We start from the raw sequence: 26,762 nt of genomic DNA, 5'->3' as shown, positions 1-26,762 counted from the left end.
CCCTTGGGGTGAGCCCCAGACACCATGCCAGCCCACCTCTGGAGTCTGAACACCAGTTAAGCAAGCAAAGCTCCTGAGGCAGAAAGAGATTACACTGGATGGGTAGAAAAACCTAGAAAGCCAGCCAGCTCCGATGCAACTGCAGCAATAGAGGTCCTCTGAAAGCTGCTGTCCTCTCAAGCCATCAGCTGGTGCATCTTCTAAGCAGAGGCTGGGAATAGCCAAGATGCTGAGTCTGGGGTTCCCCCTCCACCTGGCTATGGGCAGGCACACAAGGGAAACATCTCTCATTTTGTTTAACAGCCTCAGCTGTTCTAATAGAGCTTAAGAGGTCCGTTTTGCTTCTGCAAGAAAGGGTTCACAGTGCTTTGTAGACCTTGCAGCAAGCCATATACCCAGAAAGCACAACGCACAACCCGGTTGTTCATGGGCTGGTGGCTTCACCTGCGTGCAGAGCCACAGCCCTCCTAAACCTGCGCCACATTCCAGCAGCTCCACCAGTGACAGCCCCAACACACCGCACACCCTCTCAGCATCACCCAGATGAAGGACACAAAAGTCTGTCACAAGTCCAGGGCACTTCACCACAGGCTTCTGACTCTCTGTCCACACCTACATACAGCCAGCACACAGCCTAGGAAGCAATAAGCCAACCTACTAGCCAACTGACCTCAACCACCAGCAGGCTAAGCAAACTGGAAAATACTGGGAGCTGGGTTGAAGCCAGCTCCCTGATTCTTTCTTGATTCATCAAGCATCAGAGCATTGCTACAGCTAAATTAGCAACACTCCTTCAAAAGATGCAGAGACAACAACCAAGCCTCATCAGCGCACTGGGCTGGGAAGATAAGCTTATTCTGCTCAAGACAAACTCAAATCTACAGCTTTCTCCAGCTTTTGAATAACATTCCTATTGGGAAAAAAGGGAACGGCCACCCTCAGCATTTCCCCTCAGACACTGCTTCATAATCCAATTTTCAACACTTTGCAAACCAAAAGGGATTTGTCTGAAAGTCTGGATGTGGACACACCCCAGCACCCACATCTCGAACAGCTATGCCAACCGTCCATACAGGCGCACACTGACACTCCAACAGGCAAAGTGGTTACAGTTGTGCTGCTGGACAATTTGTGTCTGGACAATTTGTTCTCCTATGCTGATGAACACTGGCTTTCAGAAGGAACAGCAGAGACACCACCTCAAAAGCATTTTCAACGTGGCTCTCCCCAGCCGTTTCTAACAGCCACATGATGCTGCAAAGCCCAACTTCCAAATGAGGATATAAACATCATCAAGGAGCAATTTGCATTACTCCCTGCTACTACACATTAAGAACCGCTCAGCTAAGCCCCAGCAAATACAACCACTTCCAAATCCCATGACTGGCAAAACCCTGGAAAAAAAAAAAAAAAAAAAAAAAAAGACAATGATGCAACACAGATCCACAAGCATGCAATGAAGAACAGAATTTTTCCAAAATGAAGCAGAGGAACATGAAAGGCAGAAGAATAAGACACCTACCTTACTGGCATGCTGCAAGTATCCCTGACTAGATACATTGGGCTCAGCCTCAACATGGAAAGAGCAGTTTGCAGTGCCACATTTCCCTCACTTTTATCCTGTGAGGACTGCTCTACTGGCCAGGGGAGCAGACTTCCCCATGGCTTTCAGGAAGGAAAAGAGAAAGCTGCAGCACTCCTTGTTCAGGACAGATAAATATGTTTACTTGGTCCAGCTGAAACTGCAGTTTATCAAGCATAGAGGCAATGGGACAGTTTGAACTAAATGCCTCGGTTGGAAAGAGGCTAGAAGCAGAGGACAGCAAGGCAATACAGAGGAACTGATGCAGGGGGAGGAAGACTAATTAGAAGCCTGACCTGTAAATACTTAACATAGTACTTGAAAAGGGCATGTAATAAGGGAGGGACACAAAACCCATACTATTGCACTTGTCACCTGCAGGGACTGGACCCATTTCCCTTCCACGGGAGCTCCCCACAGGTTCACACAGAGGTCCTGTCACTTCTGTCCTCATCTCAGCTAATCCCAACTGATGAAGGGTAAATGTCCGTATCTTACCAGTGATGCCACCTGCCCCTTCCAGAGCAGCTAACAGCCTTGGCAGAGACCCACAATATGTTGATGTGTCTCATATTCATGTCAGGTGGGACCTTTGTAACAAGTTCACCTGAATGCTGCAGGTCAGCAGCAAGCTGTTCCAGAGCAGGGCTGAACAAATGGGTCCTCTTTTAGAGAGAAACAAGAGCCTTCCTTTAAAGGCTTCAAATGACAACAACCATGCTACACACTTTCACTCATTAAAACAGGCAGAGCTACTTCAGTTCAAGTTTCTCAAGGGTCAGCTTCTGGCCATCTTGCCATGCAAGATAAAGACATACCCACAGTACTGGGCATCTCCATGCACACACTAATGACCTAAAAACCTTTTACACCAAACAGACCTCGCCCAAGTGTTTCATTTTAAGTTCTGTGTGTTCAAGACTCAGCTGTCCTAAGATCCTCTCGTACTGCAATCAAGCCTTATGGAGGATGGAGACCCAAGCAACCAACCTCTGGGACAGGCATCTCACTTTCCCTGAACACAAGAGCTGGGTCTCAAAAAACAAACCCCACCTGCATCTTAATTCCAAAGCCCTGAAGGCAAGCCTTCATTTCCAAGGGCATTCAACAGCATGAGGTACCTCTGCTAACGTTGGGGGATGGCACGGGGATGCATGCCACAGCCATACACCTCCTTTCAAACACCATTACTCTATCTAGAGCAAGAAAATGCAACACTTTTACAGGTGTGAATTATCCACCTGGATAACCCCTATGCGCTACAGGCAAGTCAGCCGGCACCTTGCTTTTCTCCTTAAGCTGCACATCTTGGGGTAAAAAACAATCATTTTGCATATCAAGAGGGAACAAAGTGTAACTGGGTTAGCCTATTTCTCATTTCTAGAGAGAATGAGATTTTGATTTTCCTTCTCTCAAGAGCAGCCAGTAAACACTCAACTGAGATCTGTTTTGATTGACTACCTTGAGAGAAAAACGCAAAAAAATTGAACTGCACAAGGAAAACCATTAAACACTCCAAACGTGAGGTATTGGCAGCAAATGCAAAAACCCTTCATCAGATGCAAGAGGGCAGCCATTGCTCGACATAACAAATTAATGATTCTCAGTAGTGAATTTTGTTCCACTCATTCAGACACACATTAGACATCTGCCCAGATCCACGCAGATAAACGCAGGACAGCTCAGGAATATACTGCATACAAATTGCTGAAGTGACAGCTTAGCTCATCTCAGCTGCTTGTTCCAGCAAGCCCGTTTCTAAGCAAGACCAGCCTCTTGCTGCAAATGGAGCTGCACCTCGCGCGGTGGTACCACCAGCAAATGGAAGGAGAAACTCCCTTTAACGTGATGGCAGCTACCCTCTGTGAACAAACAACAGGACTGCATTTCTAGGTGTTAAAAAAAAAAAAAAAGAAAAAAAAAATTATCCTCCCTAACCAAATCCTCCCTTGTGCTAACATGGTAGACAGGGATGCAGGCAGAAATCTCCATCCCTTACCTGAAGTAAGTGGTTTCTACTCCTGATGGGTTTAATTGCTCCAAGCCAGGAGGGCAGGTGTGCCACGCAGCCCGCCTGGAAACACCTGGCAGAAAAACTTCCCATTTTGCACCTGTTTAGCTAGGCTTAAAACAAAGAAATACTCAGCAACTACAGGAAAAAAAGGGAAAGCCCAGGAAGGGGGCCAGCCCTCCGCCCCGCCTGGTGCGATTTTAGGACAAGGAAGAACAAGCAGCACAGAAAGAAGCTAATGAAAGGGACAAGGGGACCATTTCGGCAGGATGCAGGGATGCCTGTGAGGTGCGAGGCACATCCAGGAGCGCTGACACCACCAGTTACGCCAAGAAGCACCACCCCAGCCCCAAGCCCACCGGGCTGGGCACCAGCATCCCCAGCCCGGCTGGCAGACACGCGGGGTCGGACAGCACGGGAACCCACCTGGGGCAGCCGCGCCGTTAACGTTAAATATTGGAACCCCTCGGCTGGGGCACCTGGGGGATGCACAAAGCACGGCAACTCCGGGGCACCGTGACCTCAATAACGCTTGCCACCCCAACATTTCGGGCTGGGCGTGACAGCTCCGGTTTTTTGAACCGCCTTTTTCCTCATGGTTTTCTATTATTGATTAATTTACCTGTTTTTAATTACAGCTGCCCCCCGCCTCCCCCCTCCCCGCGGGCGGCTGCAGAAGATGGCACCGCGCCGGGGTGGGAAGGCGCTGCCCACCCCTCCTGCCGCAGCCCCGCCGGCACAGCCCCCGGCCCCACCTGCCGCAGGGAACGGGGTTAAAAAAACGTTGAAAAGGGGAAAGGGAAAAAAAAAAATAAAATCCACCCCCCACCCTCCCTCCCCGCACCTGCAGCCGGGCGGCAGCGCTGCCGCAGGGGACGCCCCTCGCACTGCTGCAGCGAGCGGGCTACCGAGGCGGCCCCCGGGCACACCGGCAACCGGGGGTGACGCGCCCCTCCGCAGCAATTTTTTGGGCTGAAATGGCTGGTTTTAGGGGGTTTGGTGGGGCGCTTTTTTTTTTCTGCTCCACCCGTTTCAGGCTTTCAGCGTGGGGACAGCGAAACGCAGCGCCGGGAGACCGGGGAGAGGGGGCCCGGCCGTGTAGCACCCCATCCCGCCTCCCGCCGGGGCCCTACCTGCCGCTGCAGGGGAGTCCGCACCGGAGCCGGGCGGCGAGTGACAGCGGCGGCGCGGGCGGGGCGGGGGCGGGGCGGGCCGGGGGGCGCGCGCGAGCTCCGGAACCTTCGCCGAGCCGGCGGGGGGCGCGCAGCGGCAGGGCGCGTGCGCCGCACTACTCCCTCCCCCCATCCCGGAGGGCCCCCCCGGCGGCGGGCGGCGCATGCGCGGCGGGCGGGGCGGGGCGGGAGGGGCCGCCGCGGTCTTTTGTCTGCGGCACGCGGGCGCGCGTGGCCCCGCCCAGCAGGGGGCGCTCGCGCGCTGGCCGCCCCAGCCCGACGCCATTTCGCAGGGGGCGCTGGGGGGGGGGGGCGGGGCTCTCCCGGGGGTCCCGCGCCCCCCCCCACCCCCCCCCAGCCCCCCGAGCTTCCGCCCCCCCCCCCCCAGGCCTGTCACAGCCCCGCGGCGAGGGGACACGCCGCCCCGGCTGCCGCTTGGCCACGCGTCCCACGCAGCCACCTGCGGCGGGGGGCGGAGCCACCGGCTGAGGCGCGGCGCTGCTGCGGGCCGCTGCCCGCCACGTCCCGGGAGATGAACGCGCTGAGGGCAGCGAGCTGCTGGCAGCGCCCGTCCCTTCCTCGCCAGCCCCCGGCAGCAGCTGCAGCGTGCAGCCATCCTGGCGCAGCCTTGTCCATGGCAAGCACCGCACTACGGAGACAGTGGCCTTGTGCACCGGGCAGGCGGCCCTGGGCTGCTGTCTGCACGACCAACAAGCCCCAGAATGCCACGGAGGGACAGTGGTGGGCAGCTGTCCTTAGCGTCTGAGCAGACACCTATGCCAAGGAGCCAACGGTGATGCGACAAAATACAGTGAAAAACCTAAAACTCTGTAGGCAGGAGCTGCATAGATAACAGGAACCATCAACAGGCGGGCAGGAGCCTCACCGTCTGCGAGAGAAGGTCTGGAGCTTGGCCTGCTCAGCACGTTGAAGGGAACAGTTAGTACAGATGTAGGTGAGCTCCACGGGAATGTAAATCAGTAGCCGCCTGACAGGGATGTGCTAATTGCTAAAAGAAAAACTACTGAAGTGGTAAGACTCAAGGACAATAGGATAAAATAATGGATCCCGACCTCCTACTCAAATGGCCCCCCCAAAGAGGGTAGATCCCTTGCTCAGGGAGCATGCACAGTACATTTAAAATGAACTATACCTTTAAATTGAAGCAGGAAAGCAACTAACCAATAACTAGTTAGTAGGTGTAGACTTTGGGCAGAACTAAGCAACTTCACTGTATAAATATGTATTGTGAGTACAACCAAGTGTGCAAGTTAGGAGAGGCGACCCCCCTTGCACCCGGCGCCGCAATAAACATACTTGCTTTATAACTTATCGTGAGTTCTAGAGTTTAATTCCGCACATCAACGGGTGATGTGTTATCACCCTGAGGCACCAGGGTGCCCTCACCACCCAACACAGGGCCCGCAACCCAGCCTGAAGCGCTGGAAGGTAGAGGGAGAGGCTGAAGAAACAAGCAAGACTCGCAAAAGATCCCTTTCCACCTTGCTTGCTTCATCTGGAAAAGCAATGAGATGCCCAGGAGCATGATGGACACAGCAGAGATCCCTCAGTGGAAATTACTGCCTTGTGTTACAGGTTTACAAGCCCTGCTAATTGGATTTAGTGGAGAAACCGCAGGAAGGATCTTCTGTCAGGCCCCAAGTTTCAGCTTTTTCCTGAGAAACATGCAGGTGCAAATCGAGGGCAAGTGTCCAGTCTTAAGAAAAGGTTTCTGACAGAGATTGTGAAAAGAAAATCAATAGCGGAAAAAGAAACAGATACAGAACCTGCAGCACCAGAGGTTTTTAAAGGCAGACTGGGTTGGGAAAGGTCTATGGAGAGACAAAGCCCTTCTCTTACTACAGTATCAATAACCGTGGAAGTACAAAGTACAGTCATATGAGTGGGGGAAAAATATAATCTGGATTTATGAACAGACAACACTATGAGATAGGGATTTTCTTCAGGTCACTAGAAACAGGTGAGGAATCTAAAACCAGGGAAATGGCTCTTTTCTGCCCATTTTTAAACTGGCTAAAAAGTAGCCACGATAAATTAGCTGGAGGATTTTCCCAGGATAGACACAACTTCTCTCAAGAAGATACCATTGCTTTGGGAATTGTAAAATAAATACTACAGTGCTACAAGTGGATCTGTCCATGTGAGACACCACAGAACAAGATGAATTTGAACTTAAGTGCAAGCAGCTAGAGTCCAATTCTGGAACAGCAGCTCTTCCTACAGGCAGTACTGATGTACCGGGAACACAAGACTGACTGCGAATGAGCTGAGCGTCCTTAAACAGGACTATTTCATCATCTAAAGACAAAACTAAAAGGACTCTCTGCCCTCATTTCTTAACACAAAGTATTCAGCACAATGATACCTGGCTTTCTGAAATCATCTCAAAGCTCAGCTTTGCCTGCCAGAGTTCTCAGCTCACCAGGCACCAAGTCCCTTCTGGATCCAAGCAACCATGGGCTGGGAAGCATCATTAGCCAGTCCCAGCTGATGTTCAGGCACAGCCATTCTTACCACATTCTGGACATTTAGAAGTTCTGTTGGCAAAGGCAAGTCAAGAATTAAATCTGTCAGCTGATGGACCACAGTACTGCCAGCCTCAAGAAAAACAGCAACGGTTCCCCGTAGTCAGCTCTCCAGGACTGCAGTCACACAAGCGAGCACCATCCTGGCCCAAAGCACAGCCACAGAAACCTGGTGGCGCAGTACTTGAAAAACTGTTGAGTGTCATAAGCAGTCCTATCTAGAAAAGGCACAATGAGCAAATAGGCTCACTATCTAGTATCTTGCTGTTGAATTCCATCTGTGTTCAGAGAAATAGAAGCACATGGATATTCCTAGTAAACAAGACTTCTGCAAAGACAGTCAAATCTACATAGAGCTTCTCCTCCTCACCAACACCCTGCAGGGCCAAAAACACAGGCTGAATGTCCACATCAGAGAGGTAGCAACTAGGAGAAGATTCCCTTGTTCAGGTGCCCTCGCTCCCTATGTCTTAACACACACCTCTAGCTTGCTGCAGATCCTCCATCCTTTTGATGCAAAGCCCTACCGCGCAGCAACACACTCATTTTGTACTACATCTCAGGTACAACAGCCCTTCACCCCTGCTGCCTGAACCGGCAGGCACGCTCTTTTGCACTGGTTGGATGCAGGATGCTGCTGCTGCAGCAATACAGAGATGTTACGGGAACTGCTGGAACAGCCCGAGTCCCGAAGTGCAGCTGAGTGCTTCAAGCCCCAAGTGGAATGAGCTCACAGTCATCGACAGATCGTGCGCTGGCTAAGAAGAACTGCGGAGAAACACTCTGTAGGCAGTTTTCTTACCTGTAAACACAGCAGGGTGACAGCTGATGCAGACTTTAATTACTGCACAGAGCTCTTCTGGCTGCTTCATGTTCATAGGGTAGTTTTGTTTGTAGGAGAAAGAATCTGAATTTATCCTACCATTCTAACTCGGTCCAGGCTTGCTGTTCCCCTCCACTCCTTTTGGCCCACGCTGCTGCTAGGTGGAAAAAAAGACACTATTTTTAACATCAAATTATAAAGGAAACCTTTACAGAAGAAATTATTAAGCCTGTATCTTCCATACCTGTTTCTTCATAAGACAAGGCTCATTTTCCTCACAGGTGAGTTTTGTAACCTGTTTCACTACTGTATCAAGGTTTTCCCTCGTAGGTGTTACAGAAGGTAGGATGCAATTTCTGAGGTCTCACCTGCAGTGGGAACCGACCTGCAAAACTACAACTGTGTTATGAATTCTGGGTTATAGTGGTTTTGAAGTCTGATGTCCCCAGGGCCTTGTCTGTCCACAGGCTGCTTCATTTCGGTCACTTAACTCAGATGAAGGATGGCTTTTGCAAAACCATAATGATCCTAGCTGAAATAAATACTCAAATTCTGCACTAGCTTAATTCCATTACAGTACTACTTAGACCCCTTTTGCAACCTGGCCCTTAAAGTTCACATAAAAAAAGGAAATGGGCTAATCACTTTCAAAATCTTTCCCAGCAAGGAGACAGGATTGATCTTCCTGAAACAATTCCAGATGCTATAGCATGCTGATAGATCACAATATGACCCCTTCCTAAATAAGGAAGCCCCAGGCAGCCAGACTTGCTTCCCAGGGCATGCTAATGTGGACATGGCATCGGACCAGGGAGCCAGCTGGGTTTCGTAAGCTCACCATGCTTTGAAGCCGCTCCATGGAGATGGCAGCGGGCAGCTGGGCGTTACGCAGGCGGTTTTCCCAGCCATGCTCGTACGCTGTCAGGAACAGCAGGACAGCGGGCATTACCCAGGCCTGCGCTGAGCAGACCAGAAGGCAGCTCACACAAACCTTCCCCAGCAGTTCTGACTCTGCATGTAACTTTGCTGTTTGAGAGGGGATTACAGCTCAGCAGGCTCAGTTCCTCACAAGTTGAAACAAAATGCACGTATTTGCAACTCGGACACAGTTCTCTCCAACTACAGTTAACTTACATTTCATTTCCACAGGCAGTTGGAGCACGATACACCCCTATAACCCCCGCCGAGGCCAGCAGGACTATAAAGATGTAAATCAGAGACAGAAACACCCTCAGTGTTAGGACTTCGAAGGCAGTGAGCAGGCTGTGACTCAGCAGAAAGAGCCAGCCGGCAAGGTCCTCACCTCGCAGCAGCACCAGGCACGGGCAAAACAAATTCACCACTTTCCCTCTGACCGCTTTGGCAAATGGAGAGACCTGACAAATCAAGACTGAGGCACGTGCACCATCTTGTACACATCCCTCTTGCCCCACCCCAGCTGGAGAGAAATTATTCCTTTTCCTCTTCAGTTGAGCAGTGTGGAAGGCATGCGGAGCCCAGCACTTACAAATAGAAGATACGCAACCCAATACCCCTAAGGATAAGGGTTTTTAATTAATTATAATTCCATTTCTAAATTACCTGCTGGAAGAGGCTTTCCCAATCATTTAAACACTGTGGATCTGTAAGAGGCAGGGCTGACTCATTAGGGAGTTAGAGGATGCATTCACTTATGCGACCTTGTGGGAATTACTAGGTTCCTGGCCTCACATCACACAAAGTCAAGACTCGCTTGGACCTGGTATGACACAAGGGCATCAAGTGCTTGCAGAGAATTCAGGATCCCTTTATGTCTGCATACCCAGGCCTACAGCCCCAGCAGCTCCTCTCCCTCAAGCACAAGCCCCGGGTGTTCACAGCCTCTTCCCAGATGCCAGCAGCAGCTCGCAGGGCTGAAGCCTGATCAATGCTCCTGGCATTAGCTGCACCCTTCGCTGACAAACTTCAGAGATGCCAGAACGGACTTTATTCCTGGAGGAGAGCAGCCACCACGGCTCTGCCAGTTCTGCGGAGACAGGGCACGTCGCTTTGGGGCGGAACAGGCTGCTTACCAAATGCCACTGCCTGCAGACTGAAGGCCTGAACTGCTCCAGCTCACCCCGGAGCGTGCTGGTGGCCATCTGCAGATTGCCTGACCTTGAAGTCTTCCCTGTTCTTGCCACAGGATGGCACTCACAGGGGAGCCGAGGGGTGTAGGCACCAGCGCAGGCTGTAGTCCGTGATTTTAAGTCAGGACAAGACTGCAGTCCTACTCGAAAGGAAGGCAGAGGACTACATCACCACCACTGCAGTACCACTGGTGGGTTTTGCAGTGAAGTTACCACAGGCACACAGAGTTCCTAGGAAGGTTACCAGTTAGGTACACCAGCTGGAGCACCGCTGTGGTGGTGTCCCAGTTCAACCCCAGGCACCCACGGCCAGCCACCACTTGTCACCTGCTGGGGCTGTATGGGGCCAGGCCACAGCCCGTGCTCCTTGGGAGCGTCCCTCCAGGTTTTGGAGGGGCTTTGAGAGCTGCCTGCTGTCACCCGCTCATGGGGCAGCGTCAGGCAGCACCTTCAGCAGCCGGGTGTGAGGACACCCGCCAGCACTGCGCTGCTGCTCTCGTGAATGAGCACGCTTAAAGCATCTTCTCTAGCCTAAAATGCCAACAGAAATAAGGCCACCTCAGAGAGCTTGCTCCTTTGCACAAAAGGGCTCGTGACTCCACGCAGGCCCTCCCAATACAGCACAAAGAGCCACCCTGAGCAGTTGCGGTAAGCAGAGGGAGGATTTTAGCCTCCCAGACCAGGCACATCCCCAAGTTGAGCCGCAGCTCACCCAGGACCAGGTGGAAGTAACGGAGGCAGCTCCGGTATTTGTACGTGTTGATAGAGCCACGAGCCAGCATGGCCGCCTGTTTTGAGGGTTGCACCTCTAAGAGTAACGGTGCATTTCAACTGTGCCTTTCTTCTGAGACCAGAGATGGGACCCCAGAACCTTCTTCATGAATAAAGCCACTCTCCAGTAGAGGAGCTAGAAATGCGAAAGACAGCCTGTAGCCCTCAAGTAAAAGAGATCTTCCAGCTAGCTAACACAGAGCAAAACAGCCGAAAAAGCTCTTGGCGTACCCCATTTCCCTTTCTTAGGCCCTAGCGCTCCCCGCACAGCACACGCCAGCCCACAGCCCATCTCCTGGGGGGCTGCAAGGCCCCAGTGCCACCCTCCCCTCGGCCTGTCCCAGGGCCAAAGGCTGCAGCCGGTGCCCCCTGCCTGCCCCTAGAGCCCCGGGGTGGGAGCAGGCGCTGGGTGCCCCTCCCCCTGCAGCAGCACCCCAGAGCGCTGCTAGAGCTCCCTGGGGCCGGCGAGGGCCAGCAGCAGGGCACCAGCCTGGCAGTGGGGCACCGGCCTTACCGCACCCTCACCCTGCAGAAGGTGCCTCTGCTCACCGGCTGGCGGGGCGAGGGCTGCGCGGCCACTGCCCCTGCCCAGGCACAGCCCAAAGCCTCCACAGCCAGCCCTGGCACCCAGGCTCCGGCACGGTGAGCGTGCAAAGCCCACAGCCCCCGGCACACAGCGACTGTGCACACCCTACTGCCCCAGCACAGCGAGTGTGCAAACCCCACCGCCTCCGGCATGGCGAGTGTGCAAACCCCACCGCCCCAGCACGGCGAGCGTGCAAACCCCACCGCCTCCGGCATGGCGAGTGTGCAAACCCCACCGCCCCAGCACGGCGAGCGTGCCTGGCAACTCCCAGCCGGCGCGGTGCGGGTGAGCTGCCAAGTCGCGCCCCAGCCCGGGGTGCCCTTGCGGTTCCTCCCCCAGCCCGGCAGGGGGCGCAGGGGGCGCAAGGGCGCGCAAGGCGCGTGCGCGGGCGGCCGGCGCGGGGCGGAAGTGGCGCGCGGGCCGGCGCGCGGCGGTGGGGCGCGGGGCGCCCATGGGGCTCCTTAAAGGCACCGCCGCCCGCCCCCCGCCCGCTGACGGCGGAGGGAAACGCCGCACGTGGCTGGAATGAGCAGGTGGGGCGGGGCCCCTCGGTGACCCCCCCTCCCCCTTCCCTCGTGACCCGGCACGCGCGGCCACTGCCTCAGTTTCTCCCCGGTACCGGGGGTCGTGCGGCTGTGCTGGGGGCGGCGGCGGCCGCGGGACCACCCGGGCTCCCGGCCTTGCTGGGAGGGCGCGGGGAGGGGGGAGGAGAGAGCGAAGCCTCGGGGGAGGGAGTGCAGCGCCTGGGGGGGGGGGCTGTAAACCTTGACGTGGGGCTGCAGCCCGCGGGGTGCACGCTGCAGGGGGGCTGCCCCCGTCCGGGGGGGTCCCGGGGCAGCTGGGGTGCCTGTGCGCCCGTCCCCCGGCCTGGGGAAGGGGCAGTTTGTCCCCCGGGCCGCCCGCGGGGGGGCCGCGGCGGGGGCCGCGCCGGGCTGTCCCCAGCAGCGCTGGGAGCGGTCCCCGCCTGCTCGGGCGGCCCCGGGTCCTGCCCGGGCCGGGGCAACGCTGCGCCCAGCAGGACGAGGCCGCTGGTGCTGTTGGGGGACTTCCAGGAACGGCTGGGGGCGGGGGGGCAGCTTTGCAGCCCCCGGCTGGCGCAGCCCAGGTGCCGGGAAGCGCTGCGGCGGTCGGCCCGCAGGACCCCCATCGCGCTGCCCTGGCGGGGGGCTCCATATGCTGCGGGCCCCTCCCTGGCCCTTGCCTCTGTCACCTGGCCGCGGCTCTGCTGTCCCCTCCGCGCTGACCGTGGCAGCGCTGCACCCAGGCCCAGCGCTGGGGTCCGCGTCAGGGCTTTGGGGGCTTATTTTTTCCCGGGTGGAAAAGGCAGCAGCTCCCAGCTGAGGGAGCTGGCCTGCGGCCGGGACGCCCCGCCCGGTGCCCTGGGGGTGCTCCGCTCCCCTGGCAGCAGAGCGCTGTGCCCTGGCATGTACGAGCAGTGAGTTTTAAGCTGTTCAGGTGCTGCAGCGCTGTGAGCGGGAGGTTTCCCCCTGCTCGCATCGGATTTGACACGAAGGGACGGAGCCGAGGGACGGAGCTGGGGCTGGGGGCCAGCACCCTGCCTGTGGCACAGTTTTGCCAAAGCTGCGTGGTCCGTGGGGAGCATGCCAGAGCCGTTGTCCCGTGACAGGCACAGTGGGACCCCGTGGGACCCACACCCGCTCCACCAGCAGCACCCAGCTCTCCCAGTGGGGCTGGCGTGTGCAGCTCCAGAACAGACACGTCCCTGCTTGCAGCCTTGGGCACCTAACAAGTCCAAAGCCTGTAACTGAGAGACCGATGACTGCTCTGACCTTGCAAATTGCTGAGTCAGATGATGAAAGGTGGTTGGGTTTTTTTTTTTGCTGCATTTCCTGGCTTAAAAAAAAAAAAAGTTCCCAAAGCTGGAAGCCTGCCAGCCACGGCTCCATCCCAGCATGAGGACTGTCCCCAGGCTGCGGCGAGGGGGAGCAGCTGGTCCTGAGCATGCAGGGCGCGCTTGGGCTCACTTCTCTGCGTCCTCGTCCCCCTCCCGCAGGAAGGGTGCGATGTGCGCCGCTTCCCGAGGGCAGGGATGCTGGTCCCGGGCACCACAGCCTTGCCAAGCCTTGGGAGGGGCAGCGGCAGCAGGCGGGGGAGGCATACGGCAGGTTTTGGACGCAAGAATCATTTTTGCGGTGCTTGTTGCAAGCTGGCACCCCCTGTGTGAGGGGGGGGGGGGTGTCCCCCAGGTGTCCCTCCGTGGCTCTGCTGCCTTCTCGGCTGGGGCTGGGAGGGCTGTTGCAGCGTGGCTGGTCTTTGGACTTTGTTCCTTCCTGTCCCTTAATTTTCCAGCTGCAGGGAGGGGACGGTCCTCCCTCCCTAAGGACACGGAAGGCTGGCCTGGACCGTCCCCACCCCTCCAGCAAGGCTGGGCCCACTGCCAGTAGTGAGGCCGGGGAGGGTGTTATCAGGGCTGCACCGGACCCAGGAGCAGTCCCTGTCCCCCCCAAGGGGAGCACGATTACAGGGTGGGGGGGCCGCGCCTGCCCTGTGCCATGCCGATAGCACAGCCAGAGGTGGGACGTCTGTCCTTGCACCGGTGGACTGGGGATGCTGGGGGGGCCTTCCTGAGGAGCCATCGCTCATCCCTGGGCAGGCCCCCCCCGGGAGCACCCCCAGCCTCGAGCATCCCCCTTGCCGTGTGTTGCAGGCTGACAGTGCCATGGCCGAGAAGACATCGCCGAGCCCCTGCGGGGGCATCACGCCGCTGCAGCAGATGCTGGCCTCGGGGACAGGGGCCATCCTCACCTCCCTCTTCGGTGAGGACATGGGGAGTGGGTGGGTGCCAGGGGCTGGCACGGCGCGACGTGGCTGAAGGGATGGTGTTGTTTCAGTGACGCCACTGGATGTGGTGAAGATCCGGCTGCAGGCCCAGAGGACCCCCTTCGCCAAAGGTAACCCTGCTCAGGGCATGGCGGGGGTCTCCAGCCAGCCACCCCCCCACACACCCCCCCCACACCCCCGCCCCAGTCAGCCAGCGAGCAGCCCACGTGGGTGTCTCGGTTGGCAGAGCTGGTGTTGGGGATTTCTCAGCCTCTGAGCGTGGGGCCATCACGAGGTGGCAGGTTACCATGGGCCCCTCGTCCTGTCGGGCTCGGGGGGCCCTGCTGGGGGAGCTGGGCTGATGCTTGGCTCTGTCCTTCCCCCTCTGCCGCCCTGCGCCGACGCCAGTTGGGGTCAGCGCTGTGCCCAGCAGCCCCCTGCCCGGCGGGGAGCGGGGTGGAAGGGCTCAGCCTGCTCCAGCTGCTCGCTCTCTTACCTGCTGCCTTTGTGCCTGTCTCTACGCTGCTCCGCACGGCTTCCATGGAGCAGGAGAGACCCCATGGGCTCTGCCCCCCATCTGCCCCCCTCCCTGTGGGGTCAGCGGGCTGGGGCTGGTCCCAAGGGACTGGTTTAGTGACAATACAGACTGCTTGGGAAGTGGCTGTGGGGGCATCCGCCCCCCTCACCCATGGAGCTCTCCCACTGCCTGACCCAGAGCTGTGGCACACAGAGCTGTGCCCCGGCTCGGGGAGGTGGCACATCCCCTGTGTCATCACTCAGTGTGTCCCTGTTGTGTGTTTCAGCGTTGCCAGTGCGGTCTGTGCCCTGGGGCACTCAGCAGGCCACATGTGAGTATGCCCAGGGGCTCCGGGCAGCTCCTGCTGCCAGTGGCTTTGCTTTGGTCAAGCGCTTTGACCCTGGTTTGCTTCCCCACTGGTGGCAGCTTGGGGTCCTCTGGCTGAGAGAACATCCCTCTCTGGTGTGGGGGCCGCAACTGTCCCCAGCCGCAGCCCTTTGGGGCTGCCCATGCAATGTCCCCGCTGGGTCCTTGCCCACGGGTCTGCTGGGGGTCTGTTGTGCAACAGGCCCGGCTGGCTGCAGCCCTGCTGTCCTTGCCCTGTCTTGTCACTCTGTTCTGTTGCTTTGTCGAAGTCCCCTTGGGTCTCTGCTGCCCCGCTTGCTCCCTGCCCAGCGTCCCTGTGCCTGGCCCAAGAGCACAGGAGGGGCTGTGCTGGCTCCCTGCGGTGGCATCCCCAACGTGCCAGGGCAGCAGAGCTGATGCAGGGTGAGGCATAAACCTCTCCTGCCACTGACAATGGCTCCTGCCGTGCCCCCGGCCCTGCGGTGGGGCTGGATGCCCCCTGCCCTGTGGGGCTGGCCATGGTTGGACCCTTGCTGAAGAGTTATCCTTCTCCTGGCCGCCTTTGGGGCTGGTCTCCTCCAGGCTGAAGCATTAGGCTTTGGCTGTCTCCTGGAAGAAGTGATGGTTTTGGGGATCACCTGGGCTGGGCACAGGGCAGAGGGGAGGGGTCTCCTGCCTCACAGTGATGCTGTTGCCCCCTGCTCCAGGGAAGTGTTTTCTCTACTGCAATGGGCTCATGGACCATCTATATGTTTGCCAGAATGGCAACAGCTGCACCGCCTGGTACAAGACCCCCACTCACTTCACTGGCACACTGGTAGGAGCTGTGGGCACAAGGCAGGGTGGGCAGGGGCCTCCCTGTCCCGGGGAGGGGGTGGGGGTGTTTGCCTGTCTCCCTCCTCTAACCCCTTTCCATGGTGCTCCACTCTCCCCAGGATGCCTTCGTGAAGATCACCCGCTACGAGGGCATCAGGTCTCTGTGGAGCGGCTTGCCCCCCACCCTGTGAGTATGGACCCTGCCGGGGGTGGTCTGGGTGTGAACGCCTGCCTGGGCACATGGGCATCTGAGCCCCGAGCCTCCTGCCAGCCCCCCAGGAGGGCACACATGCCCCTCACACCCCTCCTTCTCGGCAGGGTCATGGCTGTGCCAGCCACCGTCATTTATTTCACCACCTACGACCAGCTCCGAGACTACCTGCACGCTCGGACGGGAAGCCGGGGGCATCACATTCCCTTGTTGGCCGGGGCCCTCGCCAGGCGTGAGTACCCCTCCTCTCCAGGGGTCCCCCCCGCCCACCCATCTCCTCGCAGGAGAGTGTGGCTGGTTTCTCAGCTGTTGGTGCCCACATTCAGTGCCTGGCTCTCCTGGCACCTGCTCTGGGCCTCCGGGACGGCTGCCGGGGCTGGTGCCAATGTCCCCTCCCTTGCAGTAGGTGCTGTGACAGTCATCAGCCCCTTGGAGCTCATCCGCACCAAGATGCAGTCGCGGCAGCTCAGCTACCGGGAGCTTGGCGTCTGCATCCAGTCGGCAGTGGCTCAGGATGGCTGGCTGTCCCTCTGGAGGGGCTGGGGACCCACCGTGCTGCGTGATGTCCCTTTCTCAGGTATGGCTGCAGGGGGACCGGCTGAGCGGTGGCACTGGGAGGGGGGGGGGGACAAGCATGGGCCAAGGCACCCTGCTGGGGAGAGCAGAGGCTGGTGTGTCCGGGGTGCCTCGCTGTAGGGCTGGTGTTTCTTGTTTCCTCCTAGCTCTCTACTGGTTTAACTACGAGCTGGTGAAGGAGTGGCTCTGCAGGCAGGCCTGTCTGGATGAGGCCACGTTCATGATCAGCTTCGCATCCGGGGCCGTATCCGGGACGGTGAGTTCGGGGCCCTGGGGTGTGCACCATGCTGGGGCTCCCTCGGGCGTAAGCAGGGGGAGCAAGGGATGGGGCTGGGACGGCACCAGGAGGTGATGGCAGAGCTGGCGCTGGGCAGGACCAGCGAGGTCCCAGCTCAGCGCCCGGCTGCTGGCCCTGCAGGTGGCTGCGGTGCTGACGCTGCCCTTTGACGTGGTGAAGACCCAGCGGCAGATCGAGCTGGGAGACAGCGAGGTGCACCCAGGTGAGGGGCTGGGCTCCGGGCAGATGCCTGGGGGGCAGCTATGACCCCGCAGTGGGACATGGGCATCCCCAGACCCTCACCCTCTCCCCCCAGTTGCAGCCTCCAAGCCTTCCTCCACCTGGCTGCTCATGCAGCGCATCCGTGCAGAGTCTGGCACCCGGGGGCTGTTTGCAGGTAAGGATGTGTCCCCCCAGCCCTGGGATGGGGGTTTACTGGTACCCTGGTGTCACTGGGGAGCTGATGGGGTTGTCCTTGCAGGCTTCCTGCCCCGCGTCATTAAGGTGGCACCCGCCTGCGCCATAATGATCAGCACCTATGAATTTGGCAAGACCTTCTTCCAGAAGCTGAACCAGGAGCGGCGGCTGCGCACGTTGTGAGCCAGGGCTTAGGGCAGGGCTGGATGTGGCCAGTGCCCCGAGGGGACAGTGCCACCCCTACTCCCGGCGAGGCCTCCTGGGAGCAGCAAACCAGCTCTGCTGTGCAAAGCCCAAGTGCCTTCGTGCTGCGCTCTGCCTCCCCGCTGCCTGCACACAGAGGCAGGGCTGGCCCAGCCCCCCATCCCCAGCCACGCTGGGGACATCTGTGCCTGCTGCTGTGACACTGGGGGGGACGTGGGCTCCCCTGCACTCACCACTTGAGCTGGACAGATGCTGCTGCTGGACTCACGGACACTCTGGCAAAGATGGGGCGCCCCAGGAGCTGCGGCAGGGCAGGAGGTGGGAGCTGGGGCTCTGGTGATGACCAAACTCCCGGTGGCGTCTCTGCGTCCCTGCCTGGCCCCCAGCCCTGCGCTGGCCACGGGCCTGCCCCTGCTCGCTCTGTCACGCACAGCATCCCCTTGCCAGCCCTGCATGGCATAGGGACGGGTCAGGGCCCTTTCCCTGCCTCTGGACCTCTCCTCCCACTGGGGTGTCACAGCCCCCTGCCAGCCCCGGGGCTCAGACCCCATGTGGGGACAGACCTTGCTGCTGCTCTGGGGGGGCTGAGGTGCCCTGGTAGCCCCTGCTGGTGCCCGGTTCTGTCACCACAAGGGCCTGCCCCAGCGTTGTGCCCGGTGCGGGTGCTACCCCAGCTCACTCCGGGGGTGGGTGGGTGGGGAATTTCTCTTATTTTCCTAAATAAACGAAAATATTGTCTCTTAGGGAGTGGAAAAAGAAATCCTTGCCCTGTGTGCTGGGACTGTGGGAGGCATCCCCAGAGGCGACAGCTGTGTCCCTGCTGTGTGGGCACAGTACTGTCACCCGCCAGATCCTTGCTGGGCTTTCGCTGGGGGTAAGGAGCCCCCAGCCCCTGCTGCCCCCCCGCCACAACCCACTGTTGATGGGGCAGGGGGTGCCCCATCCTTGGGTGACGGGCTGTGTCCCATGGGTGCTCTCCCTGCTTTCAGGGCAGGGCTGGAGGAGGCTCGCTGGTTGTGTGCCCCCCCGCCCCCCCCCAGCATCCCCCCCGGGGGAGGCACAAGGGGTCTGTTCCTCAGCTTTGTGTCTCCCAGCCCGGGGGCTCACGGAGGCTGGATCTGCTTGCTGCGTTTATTGATTCCTTTCGCTCCAACAAGGCAGGTGGGGCTGAATTAAAAACCAAAATCACCCAAAACAACCCAAAACCCAGGGGAGGATGGGAAGGAGAAGGGAGGGGGGGAGCCTATCCCTGTCGTGAGGATGCTGCTGCAAGGAGGGCCAGCAGGTCCCCAAAGGGAGGGACAGGCCCCCCTGCAGCGCCTGGGGGGGGCAGAGGGGGGAGGCTGAGCACTAGAGGGCACGCAAAGCCCAGGTGGGCATCCGAGGGAAGAGCAGTGCTCCTGGGCTGAGCAGGGGGCTGTGCCCGGACCCTCACCCCTGGAGGGGTTTTGGCCCTGAGCCCCCTCCCTTGCTCCCTGGCAGCAATCGCTCCCTGCATCCCCCCCCATGGCACAGTTTGCCCCCCAGCCCCAGCTCATGTGGGTCCCAGTCCAGCATCCCCCATCCCAACGGGTCCATGTCTTCAGCTGGGGGTCCGAGTTGCGGCTGGCATGGGGTGTCAAGATGGGGAGAGGGACGCTCGTCCCCAGCCTCCCCGGTGGGTGCGGCGAGTCCCTCGTCGGTCCCAGGACAGCGAGGGGGGACACGCGTGGTCAGTCCTCCGCCACGACGCTGGGCCGAGCGGCCAGGCTGGGGGGCGGCGAGGGGGCCGGGGGTCTCAGCTGGGGCTGCGGGTCGGGCTGGCTTCGGTGCTGTCGCTCACCAGGCACTCGTTGGACTTGAGGCTGGCCAGGGACTTGCAGCTGGGCAGGGAGGCCAGGGAGCCGCAGAGCCCCAGCATGGAGGGCGTGGGGTCCTTCCCTGCGGGCACAGAGCGGGGCCGGCGTCGCGGGGGGCTGCAGCATCGCACCCCAGCCCTGCCGCGGGGGGACGGGGACAGGGACCACCTCTGCAAGAGGGACCTGGGTGTCCTTGTGCCGCTGGGACAGCATCCCCAGCATGAGGAGGGGGCTGCTGGGGGGGGTCCAAACGCCTGGGTGCGTGTTGGGGGGCATACTGAACCCCGTGGGGCACCCTATGGTGTGCGTGTGGGGGGGCTTACCCAAGGGCCCCCAGGGCTCGCCTTCGCGCTTGCCCTCGCCCAGGCGCTGGGAGTCGGAGCTGAGGCTGTTCTCGGCCGAGAGCTGGTCGGTGCTCACGAAGCTGTGCCTGCGGACGGACGGCGCTGAGCCCCCCGCGCCGCAGCCCCCGGGGCTGAGACAGCCCCATCAGCTAGGGCCAGCCCTTCTCCCTGTCCCCTGCCCGGGGCAGACCCCCCCCGGGGTGGGGTTGGGTGCTGGGTGCAGGTCGAGGCAGCTCTGCCCCCCCCGGGGGGGTTACCTCCGGTAGAGCTTGCTGTCTGAGCTGCTTTCATTGCCGTTGAGGGTCCCCAGCGATGGCCACTGGTTCACCAAGGGTGTCACCATCTCCTTGGAGAGCTGGGCCAGCTGCGGGTTCTCGCAGGGGATCAGCCCCGTCCTGCGGCAAAGGTGGGTGCTCAGCACCTGGCACAGCCACCAGTGCTGGGGACCTGCCAGGCGACATGGCCCACGGGACGTGTGGGGTAGGGACCCACCGTGTCCTACAGGACATATGGGACACTGGGGAGCCGCTGTGTCCCCCACAGGGCGTATGGGGCACTCGGGCACTGGGAGCCCACCACCCCATCACACCCCGGAGTGTATGGGGTACCAGGGACCACCACTCACCTGCCCCTCAGAGTCAGTGGGGTGCTGGGGACCAACTACCCACCCCAGAGCCCATGGGACACCCAGACTTCGGGGACCCCCCACCCACCGTGCCCAGCCAGGCCCGGCAGCATGTCCCCACTCACAGCTGCTCCTGCAGCTCCAGGATGACGCCCTCCAGCTCCCTCTTCTCCAGCTGGTTCTGCACCATCACCTCCTCCAGGCGTAGCTTCAGCCGCTTGTTTTCTGCCTCCAGGTCCTTCAGCTGTGACTCCCGCAGCCGCACCAGCTCCTCCAGGTACCCCTGTGTGAAGCTGCCATCAGCAGTGTGCCACCACCCAACCCCCCATGTCCCCAGGGCCACCCAACGTGACAAGGAGAGAGCTGGGACACCACAGCTGCGAGTACCACTGGGCTGCGGGAGTGGGGATGCAGCGGGGGGATGCTCCAGGCTGGAGCATCCCAGGGGGACTGGTACCAGATGGCCTCATCCTGGCTCCCAGTACCTTTTGGGCATAAACGATGCGAAATTTCTGCTCCATCTTGCGCCACTTGTTGTACCAGCTGTCCTCATCGGTGACCAGGGGCAGGTAGGGGTGTTCAGGGGAACTGTCCTCACTTGTGCTGCTCTCCACGCTGCCCCGCTCCTCCTCCTCACTCAGATAGTCGTAGCTGGGGGGCACAGGGGCTCACCAGGGACAGCACTGCGGCACAGGGCTGGCACGTGCCGGAGAGACAGTGGGGTCCCCAACCCAAGGAGGTCACCCCGGCTCTTACCTCTGCGTGAACTTCAGGTAGGGTGTGTAGTCGATGACCACGGGTGTTTTACCGTCCATCACCTCACCCTTCAGGCAGAAGCTGAGTGGCGGATGGAGAAGAGGGTCAGGGCAGCCCCAGTGGCCCGTGGGGGGGCCACGCAGGGTGCCCCCATCCCACTGTGCTGCCCACCACTACCTGAAGTCAATGGCGCTGAGCCCGATGAGCATCCCTGTCAGCACTGTGGACTCCTCGCGCAGCATGATGGCCCCGTCGTCATAAAACCGCCTGTGGGGGAAAACACGGCTGCATGGGCACCCACTGGCAGCCCGGACCGTGCCGCAGCGCCCACCCTGTGCACCCCCACACCCGTAGCACCGTGGGGTGGCGCAGGCATGGCCGCAGCCAGCTGTGCCACCGGCTGCTCACCTGGTGGTCCGTGTGTCCCGCAGGGCCGTGGAGATGTACTCAGACATGCGCTTCTCCATCAGCGCCACGCGGATCCAGGCACGGCCCTGCAAGGCACGGCCCCGCGGGGCAGCCCCGAGGATGGGTGCCACCCTCAGCTGCCCCCCGCCATGCCCCGCCTGCCCCTGGGGCTCTGGGTGCTGGCAGGCAGGTGATCCCCACCCGGGAGCTGCTTTGGGCCCCATTATCCCCCCGTGGGGACCCACAGCTCCTGTTTCATCCCAGTAACCCCGGGGGGTGCTGTGGGGTGAGGTGGGGCTGCACAAGGGCAGGGTGCCAGGGATGGGGATGGGGCAGGGAGGGGACGGGAACAGGGATGGGGAGGTGGTGGGATGGAGATAGAATGGGGACGGGGATGGGGGATGGGATGAGATGAGGACGGGATGGGGACACAGATGGGATGGAGATAAAGATGGAGATGGAGATGGAGATGGAGATGGGGATGGGGATGGGGATGGGTCCATGTGCCAGGGACAAGGTGTGAATGGAAACGGGCAGGAATAGGAAAGGGGATGGGGACAGGGACAGAGGCAGGCACAGGGCTGGGGCTGGCACCTTCCTGACCTTGGCCCTGGAGGTGCTGATGTTCTCCATGTTCTCGATGCTGCTGACGCAGTTGTTGGGGACCTTGCTGCAGGCCAGGCGGATGTAGTCCCAGAAGCCTCGCTGCCCATCCGAGCTGAACCAGCTGACTGGGCCTGTGGGGACCGAGGGGCTGCGGGTGGGAGCTGCTGTGCCAGCAGACCCCAGCAGCCTGGCAAGCACCAAGCCAGAGCCCGGCCACGCTCCCTGGTGCCAGCACAGGCACACATGCATCCCCATCCACCGTGTGGCACAGGGATGGGGACAGGGACGCGCCAGGGGTTGCACAGCCGCCCATCCCCACGGGCCACCGTTACCTTTAAAGCGGTGGCTGAGGATCTGCTCGAGGATGGCGGCAAAGTTAACGAACTCCTCAGAGGAGTCGTCGATGGGCTCTGCTGTGTATTTCTCCAGCAGGGTCTTCACTGAGAACCTGGTGGGGGTGGGCATCACGGGTGGGAGGGGATGGGCACCCAGCAGCCACCCCGCACACGTTAGGTTTTAGCAACAGCAAAATGCTTTCGCAGATGTTGGCTTTGGAGCTCAGCAGGGGGAAGAGGGCAGTGGGCCGAGCCGCGGGCTGCGGCTTGCTGACCCCCGTGTCCCCACGTCCCCCGGGAGCCCGCTGGGGCGGCCGCCACTGCCCCGCTGTGCAAGTGGCCAGGAAGGGCGAACAAAGGCCCCCTTCCTCCCCGGCCGCGCGCGGGCGGTGATGGCTTCCCCTTCCGCCCAGCCGCTCGTGCTTGGCGCAGAGATGCCGAAGACACGAAACCCGCTGAGCCCGGCAGGACAGCAGGGCAGGGGGCAGGTGTTTGCATGGGGGGGGTGTTGCCCCATCTGTGGGTCACAGCCACACGTGGGCAAGGTGAGACTGGGGGTCCCCATGACAGCAGGTGGAAGGTGCCTCATCATGGCAGCGGTGTCTGGCAATGCCTCATGGCATGGCAGTGAGGTCTGGAGACATCCTGGTGTCAGGACGAGAGGTCTGGAGGTGCCCCGTGCCATCGTGAGGAGCTCTGGGGGTCCCCATGTCATGACAGCAATGTCTGGAGGTGCCCCATGCCATCGTGAGGAGCTCTGGGGGTCCCCATGTCATGACAGCAATGTCTGGAGGTGCCCCATGCCATCGTGAGGAGCTCTGGGGGTCCCCATGTCATGACAACAGGGTCTGGAGGTGCCCCATGCCACCGTGAGGAGCTCTGGGGGTCCCCATGTCATGACAGCAATGTCTGGAGGTGCCCTGTGCCACGGTGAAGAGCTCTGGGGGTCCCCATGTCATGACAGCAATGTCTGGAGGTGCCCCGTGCCACGGTGAGGAGCTCTGGGGGTCCCCATGTCATGACAGCAATGTCTGGAGGTGCCCCGTGCCACGGTGAGGAGCTCTGGGGGTCCCCATGTCATGACAACAGGGTCTGGAGGTGCCCCATGCCATCATGAGGAGCTCTGGGGATCCCCATGTCATGACAACAGGGTCTGGAGGTGCCCCATGCCATCGTGAGGAGCTCTGGGGGTCCCCATGTCATGACAGCAATGTCTGGAGGTGCCCCATGCCATCGTGAGGAGCTCTGGGGGTCCCCATGTCATGACAACAGGGTCTGGAGGTGCCCCATGCCATCATGAGGAGCTCTGGGGGTCCTCATGTCATGACAACAGGGTCTGGAGGTGCCCCATGCCACCGTGAGGAGCTCTGGGGGTCCCCATGTCATGACAGCAATGTCTGGAGGTGCCCCATGCCATCGTGAGGAGCTCTGGGGGTCCCCATGTCATGACAGTGATGTCTGGAGGTGCCCCGTGCCACGGTGAGGAGCTCTGGGGGCCCCCATGTCATGACAACAGGGTCTGGAGGTGCCCCGTGCCACCGTGAGGAGCTCTGGGGTCCCCCAGACCCCAACAGCAGGACTTGGGGGTCCCTGGCATGGTGCCCCCCAGCCTCAGTAGCCCCCCCCAGCAGCCAAGTCCCATCACAGCCCCTAACCAGGGCTGGGGGGCTTCATGCCTTCCCCACACTTGGGGGCTGGGGACAGGGAAGGACCACCAGCCCCCAACGGCTAATCCCCATCCCTGCCACACGCACCCCGCCCTGGTCCAGCTGGGTGTCTCCATGACAACCCTCATCCTCCATCCCGGTCGCCTCCATCCCTTCATCCCTGCACCCGTAGCAGGGCCCTGACGTCACTTCCTTGGCCCCCCACCCGCTGGGGGGTCCCTGCCCCAGCCCCCCCAGCCGAGCCCCGCTGCCCCCGGCCCTCCCCCGGCCCCTCCAGCGTCCCCCCCACCCGCGCCCGGCCCGGCTGCCCCCGCATCACCGGCACCGGGAGCCTCCATGTTGCCGTTGTGTCCCCAACACCCCTCCCACCCCCCCCCGCCATCACCCCCCAGAGCGCCCCCAGCCCAACCACCCTGCCCCCCCCCCGGCCCCCGCAGCCCCGCGGCCCCGCAGCTCCCCAGCCCCCCCGCTTCGCCGCATCCCCATCCTCCTCCTCCCCCCCATCCTCCCCTCCAGATCTGACACCCCCCCCCTCAAAAGCGACTGCAGCAACAACAAAACACACCCCCCTAGGGTGAAGGGGCCGCGGGGGGGGGGGGGGGGAGGGGGGGGTGAACCCCCCATCCAGCCCTCCTCCTTCCCACCCCCCTCCCATCCCCCAACCCCCCCTCCTCCAGCCCCACCGGCGGTGGTCCTCTCCCTCCCCGCTCCCCCCGCCCCCCCCCCAATTTCGGGTGCCCCCCCACCTGCAGACGGTGATGAGGTTTTTCCTCTCCACGGCGATGTTCCGGGAGGAGCCTTTCTTGGCGAGCCCCAGAGCCATGGCAGCCGCAGCGCGCCCCGCCGGGCCGGCCCCGGGGCCGCGGCCACTGGCGATGCCCCCTCCCCCGCGGCCCCCCCTCCCCCGCGGCCCCCCCGCGCCGCCGCGGCCCCCCGCGCCGTGCAGGCTGCGCTCGCCGCCCCCCGCGATGCCCACGCCGACGGGCCGTGCGCCGCCCCCCCCCCTCCCCAAAAAAAAAAAAAAAAAAAAAAGAAGGGATGCGGGGGCCCGGTGCTCTCCCCGCCCCCGGCCCCCCCAAATCTCGCCCCTGGGGAGGGAGGGGATGGGGGAGAAAGAGGGGGGATGAAGCGGGGGGGCAGCAGTCCCTGGGGGGGCCTCCTCCCTGCAGGGCCCAGCCCCTCTCACCATGACGTGCCACCGGTGGGGACCCCGTCGGGGCGGGCAGGCTCTGGACGGGGCGGGCAGGCTCTGGACGGGCCCTGGGCAGCCCCCGGGGTAACTGGGGGGGGGCCCTTGAACCCCCCACAGGGCTGAGCTGAGCTGCCCCCCACCCTGCCCCGGGTGGCTGGTTTGGGGGATGTTGAGCATCACCTCTGGGGCTGTGGGGCATGGGGACCCCCATGCGAAGGGGTGGAGGGGGTCCAAGCCCCCAGCGGGGTGGCTGTGCCAGGGGGGAGCCCCACAATGCTCCCAGCACCTGCTTTTGCACCATGCCTCAGTTTCCCCATTGATGTGCCAGGGAAATCCCGGAGGGGGTGTGAATGCCACAGGCACCCACATCCCCCCCACAGCACCCAGATAAATCAGTCGCCCTGAGCAGAGGGACACCCCCCCCAGCCACAACCCGCAGGGACATGCCCCCCCGTCCTTGTGCCCCCCAGGGTACCCCACACCCTCCTCTGCCCCTGCAAAGGGCACTCAGCCCAGAGCGCCCAGCTGGGGGGCAGCAGGGTACCCTGGGGCAGGAGGGACCCCCCAAATCCCCAGGGCTGCTGCAGGGAGGGGGGCCCTTGGCAGCACCCAGATAACGCCGGGGGCTGTTATCGGAGCACCCAGCCCGTGGCTGTCGCCCCTCCTGGCCTGCACCGGGTGCCAACAAGGTCCCCAGCATATGGGACGGACCTGCCATGGCCCCCAGCTGGGGTAGCCCCCCCCAGCTGTCCCCGAGCACTGGGGGGGCTGGTGTGCAAGGCTTGCTCACCTCACCCTTGTCCTTGCTCTTGCACCCTGGGGTGTGCAGAGCGCTTCAGGAGCATTGCAAATACAGGCACACACGCACATGCATGCACACATGTGCCTGCACACACAAATGGTCACACAAATGTGCACTCACGCATGCACACACACACACACGTGTGCAACACCCCTCACCCTGCACTGCAGCAGCTGTGCCCACCCCACCACCTCCCTGCAGGGCAGCCGGGGGACTGGGATGCCGGGGGACAGAGGGAAGCCCAGCCATGTCCCCCCACCCTGCTGTTATCTCATGCCTTCTCCCCCAGGGAAACCTCCCCAGGAACCCCCCCCCCCCCTTTTAAAAAAAAAATATAAAAGAGAAAACCCCAATCCCAAGTGAAGGAGGGGGATAGCCGGAGGGTTCCTGGGGATTCCCCACAGGGAAACCCGGAGCCTCATAAACAAGATAGCAGGGGGAGGGGG

At 60.9% G+C, this 26,762-nt stretch overlaps 3 protein-coding genes across 25 annotated transcripts in view; 1 reads left to right on the top strand and 2 right to left on the bottom strand.

Annotated features, from left to right (window-relative positions):
- The window catches only part of MAPT (microtubule associated protein tau), a 52,992-nt gene extending 48,161 nt beyond the window's left edge, over window positions 1–4,831 (bottom strand). For 14 of the 15 annotated variants that reach the window (XM_040617614.1, XM_040617618.1, XM_040617622.1 and 11 more), the window contains exon 1: window positions 4,727–4,831. The gene's annotated coding sequence lies outside the window, so the exon portion shown is untranslated. Of the gene's footprint in view, window positions 1–4,437; window positions 4,641–4,726 lie in introns of those variants that run through there. The other variant, XM_040617615.1, reaches the window with a different exon arrangement.
- A 7,161-nt stretch (window positions 4,832–11,992) lies between these two features.
- SLC25A39 (solute carrier family 25 member 39) lies at window positions 11,993–18,486 on the top strand. 2 transcript variants are annotated; one of them, XM_040617233.1, is made up of 12 exons: window positions 11,993–12,132; window positions 14,268–14,376; window positions 14,452–14,511; window positions 15,184–15,228; window positions 15,950–16,059; window positions 16,178–16,245; window positions 16,377–16,501; window positions 16,673–16,846; window positions 16,992–17,101; window positions 17,264–17,345; window positions 17,439–17,519; window positions 17,604–18,486. In XM_040617233.1, the coding sequence occupies exons 2-12, from the start codon at window positions 14,280–14,282 to the stop codon at window positions 17,720–17,722; spliced, it is 1,071 nt and encodes a 356-aa protein (XP_040473167.1). In that variant the 5' UTR covers window positions 11,993–12,132; window positions 14,268–14,279; the 3' UTR covers window positions 17,723–18,486. The 2 variants fall into 2 exon arrangements, with proteins under 2 accessions (XP_040473167.1, XP_040473166.1); XM_040617232.1 differs by lacking the exon at window positions 15,184–15,228 and having other exon boundaries at window positions 12,025–12,132.
- Window positions 18,487–19,342: 856 nt separating this feature from the next.
- Window positions 19,343–25,198, bottom strand: RUNDC3A (RUN domain containing 3A). Of its 8 annotated transcripts, none has more exons than XM_040617223.1 (11): window positions 25,069–25,198; window positions 22,653–22,768; window positions 22,318–22,451; window positions 21,715–21,800; window positions 21,481–21,573; window positions 21,307–21,387; window positions 21,036–21,201; window positions 20,676–20,833; window positions 20,183–20,320; window positions 19,905–20,056; window positions 19,403–19,663 (listed from the first exon to the last, which is right to left on the bottom strand). In XM_040617223.1, the coding sequence occupies exons 1-11, from the start codon at window positions 25,143–25,145 to the stop codon at window positions 19,521–19,523; spliced, it is 1,344 nt and encodes a 447-aa protein (XP_040473157.1). In that variant the 5' UTR covers window positions 25,146–25,198; the 3' UTR covers window positions 19,403–19,520. The 8 variants fall into 8 exon arrangements, with proteins under 8 accessions (XP_040473161.1, XP_040473157.1, XP_040473159.1 ...); XM_040617225.1 differs by having other exon boundaries at window positions 19,905–20,011; XM_040617224.1 differs by having other exon boundaries at window positions 21,484–21,573.
- Window positions 25,199–26,762: the final 1,564 nt, after the last annotated feature.

The sequence above is a fragment of the Falco naumanni genome, chromosome 18 (genome assembly GCF_017639655.2).
Source record: "Falco naumanni isolate bFalNau1 chromosome 18, bFalNau1.pat, whole genome shotgun sequence".
NCBI lineage: Eukaryota > Metazoa > Chordata > Aves > Falconiformes > Falconidae > Falco > Falco naumanni.
Note: the sequence above shows the minus strand (reverse complement) of the source record. Positions and strands in the feature narration are given on the sequence as shown.